Raw genomic sequence first — 12,219 nt, 5'->3', positions numbered from 1 at the left:
CCATTCCTACTTTTTCCAGGCTTCTAAATATGTAATCTCTTACGACTGGTAGAAGACTTTCTCAGCATTTAGAATGTTGATAACAAATACGCACATAATCTCATAGCATGTAGTAAGGTAACTCTAAAATGTAGCGTGTGCATTAAACCAATACAACTGCTCATTTTCAAAACAACTGCTAAAACAATATTCACTGGACAGAAACATGGGTAATGCAACTTACTACAATACACTGTGCAACATTACTAGTACATAAACTGATGTTTAGCTCATATTCTTGCAACGTTGCAGAAGCACATCAGTTCTTACTTCAAGTGCAGAGGTAAACTGTGGCTGGAGCTGAATTTCAATGATTTATCGAAAACTAAATGAAAACAAATTGTTGTGCACAATATTTAAACATGCACTATTCAAAATGTATTGGATATGATAACTGAACTAACCTGTGCAGTAAAATACGATTTTTCTAATGAAAATTATTATTTCGCAACAGTGACATCTGGACATCACCGTACGTGGAGGATGTACTGTTGCTTTTGATCTAAGATGATGCATTTTGATCCTCTAGTCAATGAGAGTAAGAATAATGGATCGTGGTGGAGTATTTTTGATCCTTATTTTCTCTGCTTTCTCCAATGTTCTGGATAGAAATCTAGAGAACTAAGCATTACATCTAATGTATATTGCAAAATTGGAAGTGCCTTTGCTCGTGCATATGTGTTTTCAGTTGTGTACAGGTTTTTATCATATTTATGAGTGGGTAGCAATGTGTGTCAGAACTTTTTTAATTCAGTTTTGTTTTGTTTTTGATCACCTGTGTTCCCTGTCTGCTGTTTGTGGCAGCCATCTTATCAGGGACATCTGCTAGTGATCATATGCACCATCTTGGTAGCTATCAGTAGAATATCACATCAATCGGACATTGATACTAATGTTGATGATGACAACTACAGAGCAGGTTGACAAAGAAAGCCACTTTGAGTCCTGAGCGTACAGTAGTACATGTGAGCTGTCTTTCAACTTTTCAGGGGCTCCAATGTGCGATACCCTCATAGTTCAAAGTGAAAAGAAAGCAGAAGAAGGTAACCAATGAGAATAGAAAGAAAGGTGTCACCCATCACATAAAATATCATGCACCGGATTACGTCTGTTTCCAAAACACACTCACAAGAACTATACATTTGGGTGTTTTGAATGAGCAATGGCATTTTTGAATGAGGAGGACTCTGCACTGGACTTTTCACCCTGAAGGAGTATGTGACATGATAAAAAGCAAATTCTCTACCTGAGACACATTTGCTATCATGTTCTGGTCTCATCTTGAGGTTTGTGTGTCGATATCAGAAACAGTCTGCCTCTTATGATGGCCATGGAATTTGGCCATGGAAGGTGATGCCCTGAGGTTGATTTGGCAGTCTGAATTGCATACAAATGCTATTTGTGTTCTTCTTTTGATATCCAGGGGGTGTGGGCTCAGTTTTTACTTCCTTCAAGAATTGCTCAGTATCGAGAAAGAAGAACACCATATACAGGAGTGCAGCAAGACAAAGCTTTTATCAGCTGAAAATTGAAGTCTGCCAAACTAATGGCTGCAACAAAAATCCTCTTCAATGTGAGTATTTGATCTTCATGACATTCTCTTCTCTAACATGTGCCTTCCTTTTATCTCTGCCCAAATTTTCAACATATTTTCCTGGCTCCTGGCTATGATCGCTTGTTACATATTACTTATTGGTCGGCCTCAATGTTTCTGTGAGCAAACTATCTTCCAACAATCTCTAGTTCCTACTATCTTTACAAGCTCTCTAACCCTCATGTTCTCTTTTTTCTAATTTACATCAGATAAGTTGAATTCAATAATGCATGATTGTCTCGCCTTACTGCCAAAGCTTTGCAGTTTCGTAGTTGTGGTTTTATGGCTTTTATAGAACGCTTTGGTAATCTTGGATTATCACAGCAGGCAGGTTTGCTGATGTACCTACTACTGTCTTCTGTGAGAAGGTTTTTTTAGAGAAGGATGTAGATCTTGTGTGAAATCATCCCCTAGTTCCTTAGGCCTCAATCGCTATGCTGACAAATATTGCGTTGCTCTGCATCTGTGCCATCCTCCCCTGCCTGAGAGCATGCACATGAATAAATGAATCAATCAGTACGTGTAGCATGCGCATATCACCCCGAGGGTTATCCAGGTGCTGTGTGAAGTGGAACTACTCAAACAGCCAGTTTTTAGTCCACTCCTGCATTTGGCGAGGGAGGTAATGGGTTGGAGATGGAAGAGGAATTCGTTCTAGGCTTTAGGTGCAATGTGGGAGAAAGGGCGTCCTCGGGTGTGATGGATGTGGACGACGGTGGCGAGGGGCAGGGAGGCAGACCACAAGTTTCTGGTGGGCTGTTGGAAGGTTAGGTGGTTGTACAAGTATTCTGGTCCTGTGTCATGAAGGGCTTGAATGTTTGAGACAGTTGGCTCTCATCCAGTCAGTAACATCAGTCATTAGCCTTATGGACGTTTGCTCTGGTATTGTCCAAGTGTAGGAGATTATGTTGAGTCTGTGGTTGTGAGCAATGGGTGCCAGTGGAGTCATGCAGACATTGAACAGTGTGGGGTTGAGTGAGGTTCCCTGGGGTATGCCACAGGTGATTCTCTTTGGGTCAGAAGTGTACAGTGGGAGACAGATTTTATGAGTGTGTCCTGTGAGAAAAGAGGATAGGAGCTTGAGGGCGTTGCCATGGATTCTCATGTCGTCTCGTCTTTGGATGGGGAGGGCGGTGGGGGATGGTGTCAAAGTCCACTGACAGGTCATGGAGGATCAGGGCTGCTGATTTGCCGTAGTCAAGAATGGCTCTGATGTTATCCGTGGTGGCTATATTGGTGGTTTCTGGGCTGTGGTTCAAGCGGAAGCCAGATTGGGAGGGGTCAAGCAAGTGGTTGGAATCCAGGTAGTCTGTGAGTTGCCTGTTGAAGGCTTTCTCACTACCTTTGCTGGGAAGGGGATGAGCAATATGGGGTGGTTGTTCTTGAGGTTGGATAGTTCCACTGTGGGATTCTTCAGAAGGAATTTCACTTCAGCGTGCTTCCAGGTTTCTGGGAAGGCAGTGGAGCTGGACATCGAGTTGTTTATGTTGGTGAGTAGGGTCTGATTACTTTGTGTCCGAGGTTGAAGGTGTGGGGGAGTGGATGCTGGTCAGAGCTCCAAAATGGTTGGAGGATATAGTAGCTGTTGTGCTTTTGTGCAGTGAGGTGTCCAGTCTGTCAGGATGTAGAGCGGGACATGAGGACAATGATTTCAGAAACGGTGTTGCAGAAGGGCGGTCGGGGTCCTGGTGGTCTGTAGGTGTGTGTACCTCTGACGGTTAATTTGGCATTGGTATGTAGGTGGTAGTTGAGGTGTTCCATGTCGGGTGAGAGGGGATCATCAGAACAAGCGGTGAACCTGATGGTGTCCTTGTGGATTACTGAAATTCCTCCTTCAGACCTGCCTGGCCAGTCTCTATTAGTCGTTTTGTAGCTGGTTGGAGTGGCAGTAGCTGCACCAGGGACTGTGGAGTCCTTGAGCCAAGTCTCTGTGAGTAACACTTGGGGCTGGTGGTGGTGTCCCAGAGTTTATTGGGGTGCTTGGTCAGGGAGTGGACGTTGAGTAGCATGTATTGTTGGTTGGGCTGGTGGTTTGTGGTCTTTGTAGGGGCATGTGGTTCAGTGGATTTGCAGGTGAAGTTGCAGTGGAGGCAGTTTAAATCTTCTTTGGTTTCTTTGGATGAGCAGGTGAAGTAGAGGGTGCTGCAGCATCCTGGATCCATTCCTCGGGGAGTGGAGCTGGAGTAGTGGTGGATGATCGGTGAGCCAGAGGTTCTCCCACTGGGCACGGTGGTGGCACACACAGGCAAAGATGGGCTTGCCTTTGGTGCTGCCGTGAAGCAGCTGGTCTTAAGTAGCCTGGTGAGGTGGGCGGGGTGGTGGTCTGGTCTGGGGGAGAGCCTACGATGCGCTAGTGTCATACGCTGAGAGGAGTGGTGGCCAGCCGGTTGTCTAGCAACTGGTTGTTCTGTGCAGGTAGCTGGGTTGGCGTGGGAATCAGGGGCACCCATCAGGTAGAGTATGTTGTCCCAGAAGAGGCTCAATGAGGCTCAAATGTCACACGGAAGAGCGGGATTGGGATGACACACACACACACAGTTGTGTTTATTCTTCCGCATAGATCACACACTGCACTTTGATTACATTATAACCATTAATAACCTCCTAGCAATTTACACAATTCCTTTCATGAGTGTGCCAAGAACAGCAAGGGTCCTACATCAATCAATCAATCAATCAAATAATTTGCAAAGCGCACTACATACACACAAGGGTTTCAAGGCGCTGAAGGGAGGGTAGGAAGGGGGTGCTGTTGCTACTGGTCAAATAGCCAGGTCTTGAGTTGTCTCCTGAAGGATAGAAGGTCTTCGGTTTGTCATAGGATGAGGGGGAGGGTGTTCCAGGTCTTGGCGGCGCGGTGGGAGAAGGTTTTCCTCCGGCTGTGGTTTTACAGATGTGTGGGACGGTGCCAGGGAGAGGTCTGCGGAGCGGAGTTTCCTGTTGGGTACGTTGAAAGAGAGTCGGCTGTTGAGATAGGCTGGGCCGGTCTTGTGGAGTGCCTTGTGTGCGTGGATCAGGAGCTTGAAGGAGCTTTGTCAACAGGGGGCCAGTGCAGGTTCCTCAGGTGGGGGGTGATGTGTTTGCGCCGCGGGACATCGAGGATCAGGTGTGCAGAGGCATTCTGGATTCTTTAAAGCCTGTTGATGAGCTTGGTCGGGGCTCCAGTGTAGAGGGCGTTTCCGTAGTCGAGTCTGCTGCTGACCGGAGCCTGGATGACTGTTTTCCCTGTGTCTGTCGGGATCCATCTGTAGATCTTGCGGAGCATATAGAGGGTGTTGAAACAAGTGGAAGAGACAGCGTTGACTTGTTTGGTCATGGTGAGTTTCGAGTCGAGGATGACTCCCAGATTGTGTGCGTTGGTGGTGGGTGAGGGGGATGTCCCCAGTGATGCGGGCCACCAGGAATCGTCCCGTGCTGAGCCAGACGATGCGGATCTCCGTCTTGTCTTGCTCCATCCATTGGACGACGGTCTTCATTCCCTGGTGGAGGTTGGATTTGGTGGTGAGGGGGTCCTTGGTGAGGGAGAGGATCAGTTGCCTGTCATCGGCGTAGTAGAGAATGTTAAGGTTGTGCTGTCGGGCGATGCGTGTGAGAGGCGCCATGTAGACGTTGAACAGCATCAGGCTGAGGGAGAATCCCTGCGGGACGCCGCAGATGATCTTGGGGGCTTCGGATCGGAATGGGGAGGCAGACTCTCTGGGTTCTGCCGGAGAGGAAGGAGGATGTCCAGTCCAGGGCCTTGTCTTGGATCCCTGCGTGGTGGAGTTGTGTGTGTAGTGTGCTGTGGCAGGCGGTGTCGAAGGTGGCGGGGAGGTCTAGGAGGATGAGGGCCGCCATCTCGCTGTTGTCCAACAGGGCCCTGATGTTGTCTGTGGTGTCGATGAGGGCTGTCTCGTTGCTGTGGTTGCTGCGGAAACCTGACTGGGAGGGGTCCAGAATGCTGTTGTCTTCAAGGTAGCGGGTGAGCTAGATGTTGACTATCTTCTCGATGACCTTAGCTGGGAACGGAAGCAGGGAGATGGGCCAGAAGTTTTTCAGTTCGCTCAGGTCTGCCTTGTGTTTCTTCAGTAGGGCGTTGATCTCGGCGTGTTTCCAGCTCTCAGGGAAGGTCGCAGTCTCGAAGGAGAGGTTGATGATGTTGTGTAATGATGCTGTGTAGGTAAGGTGCGATGAAGCTGCCGGCTTTGTGGAAGATGTGGTGTGGAAAATGGTCAGAAGGTGAGCCAGAGTGGATTGTGCCCATGGTCTTGATTGTGTCTTCGATGATCTCATTGGCCCATGTTGTCAGGGGGTCGTAGTCAGTGAGGTGTGGTAGTTCCTGCGTGTTGGGGCCTGTAGGGGTCATCCAGGGCTTGAAGATGTTGTGGAAGTCAGCGATCTTGCGGTGGAAAAAGGTGGCGAGGGAGTCACACAGGGCTTGCGACGGCGGGATGTCATTGGCGTTGGAGCTGGGATTGGAGAGTTCCTTCTCGACGTTGAAGAGCTCCTTGCTGTTGTTTGCGTAGTTATTGAGGCAGTCTTTGAAGGAGGTCCTCTTGGCGGTCTTGATGAGGTGGTGGTGATTGAGGATAGCGTTTTTGAGGGCTGCGCGGCTGCCAAGCAACTTCTCGCTTTGCCATATGTTCTCCAACTTCTGGCAGGTGCTCTTGGACGCTAGGAGTTCCGGGGTGAACCAGTTGGCTCCCTTGCTGGTGTTTTTGAGTGTTTGTTTTTTCAGCGGGGATAATGTGTTGGCGCAGTCGTCCATCCATCATCTGAAGGTGCGCGTGCCATCGTCGGGGTTGGAGGGGTTGGTCGGTGGGTTGAGTGCGAGGTTTGTCTGTAGATCTACTTCCGTGATTCTGCCCCAGCAGCGACGGGGGATCTGTAGGGCGCAGTGATGTGCGACCGGTTTCCGGAAGGTGAAGTGGATACAGTGGTGGTCGGTCCAGGTGTGTTCGGAGACGTGGCTGAAGGAGACTTGTGGGCTTTAGGAGAAGATGGCGTCGAGCGTGTGTCCGGCGATGTGGGTCGGCGATGTGACAAGCTGTTCCATTCCGAGGTTGGCGAGGTTGTCTATCAGGGGGGAGGAGTTGCTGTCGCTGTTGTTTTCCAGGTGGAAGATCAGGTCTCCGAGAAGGATGTAGTTGGTGGAAGTCAGTGCATGCGTGCTGATGAAGTCGGCGATAGGACACAGTCTCATGACACTACATCTTAAACTTTGTGAAATAAAAAGTATAAACAGCATTCACAATATATTTTCTTCAATAAGTCATTGGGGTGCTCGCACTAGTCAGCCAGGTCAAGTGGTATGAGGTACTCTGACCATGCACTGATGGAACATGTTCTGATGCTTGATCTGGATTGTTAGGGGATCGACAGCAAACAGAGTGTCTGTTTTTTGCTTTTGTCTCTGCTAGACCAGGACCAAGACACCTTCATTGAAAACTGTTTCCTGGGCTAATCGACAACGATCAGCATATGTTTCCATTTAGCAATTTCAAGAAGTGTCTGTGACCCAAATCTTGTCAGCATTCAAGGATCAGTCTATTGTCCCCTGTGGCAGTGTGTTTTCGATGGCACTCCCAAATAGCAAGGTGGCAGGACTCGGACCAGTTGTGGAGTGAGGAGTTGAACAATACCCACAGAGGGCTTAACACAGGGTTTGGTTGAACTAAATCCCCTCCATCAATGCTCATTAAAGTACCCATTCCACAATAGCATTGGCTTGGGGACACAGAGGTGTACTGTTTTGATGCTTGACATTTAGTCTGGCTAGAAACTCCTTGAATACTTTGCTATTGAAAGACAGACCATTGTCAGATCTGAGAAGGGCGGGGATACCTCATGCGGCAAAGATCTCATCGAGCCACTTGATTACTTTGTCATGAGTTATGATGATATCTCCTCTACTAAAGGAAAGTGTTAATATTCATCAATGACTACCATGACATGTCTGTTTCCTAGGGGCCCAAAGAAATCAAATGCAACTCTTTCCAAAGCCTGTGCAGGAAGGTCAGACATTGTCAAAGGATGCTGCTCACTTTTGGGGAAAGGCAGTTGCGAAGATAATAATCTTTTAGTTCCCTCACAACTTGCTCATCTAGAAGTGGGAACCACACTCGGTGTCTTAGAACTCTATTGATGGCTACATGCCACAATGTCCTTCTTGGGTTAGTTCAATGACGTGCTATATTAGGCTCTTAGGTATGACTATTCTCGAGCCTCTCACACCTTCCAGGGTCACGCACATTCATCCTGTACATTTAAACATTTTTGAAATTCAACATTATCAGCAAAAGATCAAGCACTGTTTTTCCATAATTGAGTTGAAATTATGGATAGGGCTTCAGGTCTACTGGATCTCACAATGAAGATAATGTACTCTTCAACCGTTTTGGATGTGCAACTGTGTTGATGTAGCAATACTCGTGAAAAGTAATCAGCAGGGTTCTAATCTTTACCCATCTTGTGTACAATTGTATAGTAATATTCTTGCAGTCACAACCCCCACCTCTCAATGCGAGCGGGCATCTTGGCTGTATGATATCCAAAAATAGTGAGCAGTGCTTGGTGGTCTGTGATGATATTGAAACGTTTCCCACATAGAAACACATTAAAATGTTTGCAGGCCCACACTACAGCCAGACTCGCCTCTGGCTGAGAATGGTCACATTCTGTGTCAGACTGGCTTTGATTGGCATGGGCCACAATATGTCTCTGAGCAGTCAAATAACCATTCGGTTGAGCAAGGATTGCCCCCAGCCCCACCAGGCTCACATCTACTGTGATCACTGTCTGTAACTTGCGGTGAAAATAGGCAAATCTCGGTTACATTCTGAAATGCATGTTTTATTCTTTTGAAACTTTGATCACATTCAGCAGAGCACTGGAAAGGGACACTTTGTTTTGTCAAGTTTCTCAATGGAGCACTCATAGTAATAAAGTAACAAATGTAGTTTAAGCAATAACTGGCCATTCAAGGATCGCAGCGGGTGACATATTATGGGGTGCTAATAGCCGACAGTGCTTGCACTTTATCATTGTCAGGAGTCATTGCTCCATCCTAGAATGTGTGCTCAAAAAATGTAAGTTTGGTTTTATGAAACTTACATGGATCTGCAAACAGAGTGAGACCTGCATCAGCAAGTAAATGGCACACTTGTGTAAGAGCTTTGTCATGCTCATTGTGTGCTGCTCCAAATAGCAGCATGTCATCGTAATTAAAACCATGCATAACAGGTTGAATTTTTTGACGTATACCATTATGCCATCCTTAAATATTTCTGCAGCGGACGACATTCCAAAAGTCAATCTTTTGTATCTGAACAAGCCAACATGAGTTGAAAAAGTAGTTCTGTACCTGTGGTTTTCTCCCAGCTCGAGTTGGTATCTCTTGCTCAGGTCAAGATGGGAGAAGACTTTGGTACTGTTCAGCCACATGATCATGCCAGCTATGTGTGGACCAGGATGTTTTTCTCTATCAATTGCTTTGTTAGCTTGGTGCATAGCAACATCGATGTACACTGCACATCCTTTTCTGGCACCACCTCTATGGGCGAAAACAAAGGCGTAGGACTGAGTGTGTGCTCAATGATGTTATGCTTCATTACTGTTTCTAGTTTTTATTCAATGGCTTTTTGTGACTTAAAAGTTACCCTGCGCTGCAGCTGGGCAACAGGGCAAATCTCCTCATTAATGTGAAGTTACACCTTCATTGTTTTCAGCATGCCTAGTCCATGAAGCAACAACAGAAACTGACTCACAATTTCAGATTGAGTGAGGAGGTTTTAATTGAGAGATATCAGATAGGCTGTTAAACTTTTTGGCTGGTTTGATGTTGATCAACGCACCACTGTCTGTGATATAGGGTATGGGGCAACCGTTGACTTTTATTGTCATCTTGGAGCATTGTATAAATGAATTCCTTTGTTTTATTTGGTTGTTTGCGTTTGTCTTTTGTTCCTCCTTGCAAACAGCCAAACCTTCATGTGCCTCTTGTTCCCTGGTCAATAGCAGCAATGCACATCCATCTTCTATGCTTGATAATGACGTTGATGAGCCTTTGTAAGATGAACTTGACGATGACCAATTCTGTCTGATTTGAACTCCTAGTGACTGATGTTACCTTTGGGCCGTTTTGGCATGGTGAGAGTATTTCTGGAACATTCTGGCATCCATATTCTTTTCTCGCTGTGACATGTTTGGATTTTCTTTCATTTTGCAATCCATTATGAAGTGTTTTTCTTTCCCTTTAACTTTACATGCCTATGCTATGGATGTACATTTAAATTCATAGGGTAATGAAAACCCCCACTGGAAACACAAACATTTCTTCTATGTAAACGTTGACGTATCTACCTGCTACTTGTGCTTGCTTTTCATGACCAATGCTGATTTATTCTTCACTTTTCCAGCTTCCATATCAGCAGCTTGTCCATCTGCTCTTTCAGTGGCTCTTGCAGTCATTAGTACTTTCTCTAAACTGAGCATCTTTCTAAACATCTCTCTTCTGAAAGAGTCTGAAAGACATAATTCAACGCTTTGAGGTGAATGGCTTCTTCCTCCGTAAAACCACTAAATTTACAGTGTTTGATAAGCACATCAAGTCTTTCAACAAACTCATCCTTTGTTTCATCAGCTTACTGTCTCGCTTGATCAAAAATGTACCTTTCATAATCGACATTTGACAATGGATTGAACTTGGTACCCAATACTTCCTTGATGCAATGGTCCAATATTGCCTCAGTCTGCAAGATCTTCTTAAACACTTCTTTTACTTCCTTACCATCATGGTTCTTTAAGCACTTAATGGTTTTCTTATCATCTCATTCTTTTATCACATCTATCACATCATCAAATGTTTTAATCCATGCAGGCCACCTGGTGCCAATGTTCTGATTTTTGGCGGTGTCAAATGGTGGTTTCAGGAATAGAGCTGAATCATACCTTGTACTCTTTTCTACTGCCGTTACGAGCATGTGCTGTTCAGACGACTACCTCTGTTCATTTGGACCTGTAACTTCTGCAAGCACTGTGCTTGCATTTGAGTCATCATGCCTGATCTGAGATTATAGATTGTCATCTGCTTTATTGCCGGTGAGTAACTGTTCCATTTCTCACACTTGGGCATTGTTTTGATCACAGCCTTTTGCATTTTGCTTTTTATTGATGATGGCTCTGTGCTATGATGTGGCACAGTATCCGTTCTTTTGGCCTTACCTATGGGTTTCTGGTGGACTTTCAACATGTGCAACCCTGCAGGGCCTTCACCTTCTTTGAGGGCCATGTATGGGCTGGAGCGGGCCTTCGACTACTCACACGCCACTTTCTAACAGCTTCTCATCTATTTGGGTGCACGTGGCATGCACAAGCAGTTTGTTGTAGCATTGCAAACTCTGAGGGAAAGAAATCTTGTTACATTTGGGGCATGCATCCCCTACTCATCTACCAGTTGTAGCGTCCTTCCCAACTTGGAAGGATGCAAACAAGTAAACCAGGTACAGAGCTCTGTAACAAACATCGTCATTCTTCAGCATACGATCACATATTTCCACTCTGATTAAGTTATAACTTTTAATAACAACATCTGAACACCTCCCAGAAAGTTATTTAATTCCACTATTGAGTCCACTCAGAATTGCAAGGGTCCTAGCACACATAGTGTCACGATGTCACTGCATCTTCACTACTCTTTTTTGATCTTTAACGCAAATGAACCAGTTATTGAGATTATGCATAGAGTAGAGCATTCTTCCAGACCAGGCCATAGCCCCTTACTTCTCCTGATCTATAGGTCTGCTGCTCAAGGGCAGGCGGAAAATATAACAATCTTACAATACACTTTGATGAAGGTGAAAATGGTGGTGGTTGAATAGTGTGTGGTTGCTTTCTTGTAGATGTCTGTGGTGTCTGTAGTGTCATTAGAGGAGCATGTATTTCCTGTTCCAGCTGATCCGTTTAGCTGTAAAACTCTATTTTTCTTCCTTGTCATTTTGTTGTTGAGGGGTGGATATTATTGATTCCTGCTATTGGTTTTCCAGCTGTACTTTGGTGGACAGTTGTGCTGAGTTTTCTTTAATATTTATTTTCTATAATAGGTCAGCCATCTGGTGAATTGGTTTTGTTTTCAGCTGTACTTTGGTTGGCGGTTGTTCTGAATATTGTTTTGGGATATTTCATTTTTATAACTGATCGATCATCTGATGGTTGTGTTTATCTAAGACAGTCTATGGTTTGAAGCAATTACCTTGTTGATGGCCCCATACTGCATCAGCTGCAAGTGTTTATGGAAATAGATGAATTGTTCCAGGGACACTGATCTAGTTTTGCAGGAGTTTCTGTCATTAACATAAATACAATAGTGTTCTTCTGTGTATGTTCTGTGTATGTCTGTTTGGGGCTAAGGGTTGACTGCTTGTTTTTTGGTGGTAAACCCACTTTGCTGTTTTCTTTATGATGTGTTACTTCATCTCTCTTGGTATGTAGTGTATTGGTGTGTGTAGTGGGTGACAGATCTCTCATTCACTTTGGCCTAGGATATGCCCATGACTTGGACCAGCACTAAATAAAACTTTACAGATGAATATGTTAACACTGTTGGAAAG

The 12,219-nt window shown here is 45.4% G+C and overlaps 1 protein-coding gene across 1 annotated transcript in view; it reads left to right on the top strand.

The window, feature by feature from the left end:
• LOC144769723 (phospholipase A2 inhibitor and Ly6/PLAUR domain-containing protein-like) overlaps window positions 1-12,219 on the top strand; it is a 56,865-nt gene that overhangs the window by 29,718 nt on the left and 14,928 nt on the right. Inside the window, exon 3 of the mRNA XM_078653904.1 lies at window positions 1,463-1,612. Within this exon, the coding sequence (XP_078510030.1) occupies window positions 1,463-1,612 (150 nt within the window). The remainder of the gene's footprint in view (window positions 1-1,462; window positions 1,613-12,219) is intronic.

Source organism: Lissotriton helveticus, chromosome 7, assembly GCF_964261635.1.
Source record: "Lissotriton helveticus chromosome 7, aLisHel1.1, whole genome shotgun sequence".
NCBI classification, from domain to species: Eukaryota; Metazoa; Chordata; class Amphibia; order Caudata; family Salamandridae; genus Lissotriton; species Lissotriton helveticus.
Note: the sequence above shows the minus strand (reverse complement) of the source record. Positions and strands in the feature narration are given on the sequence as shown.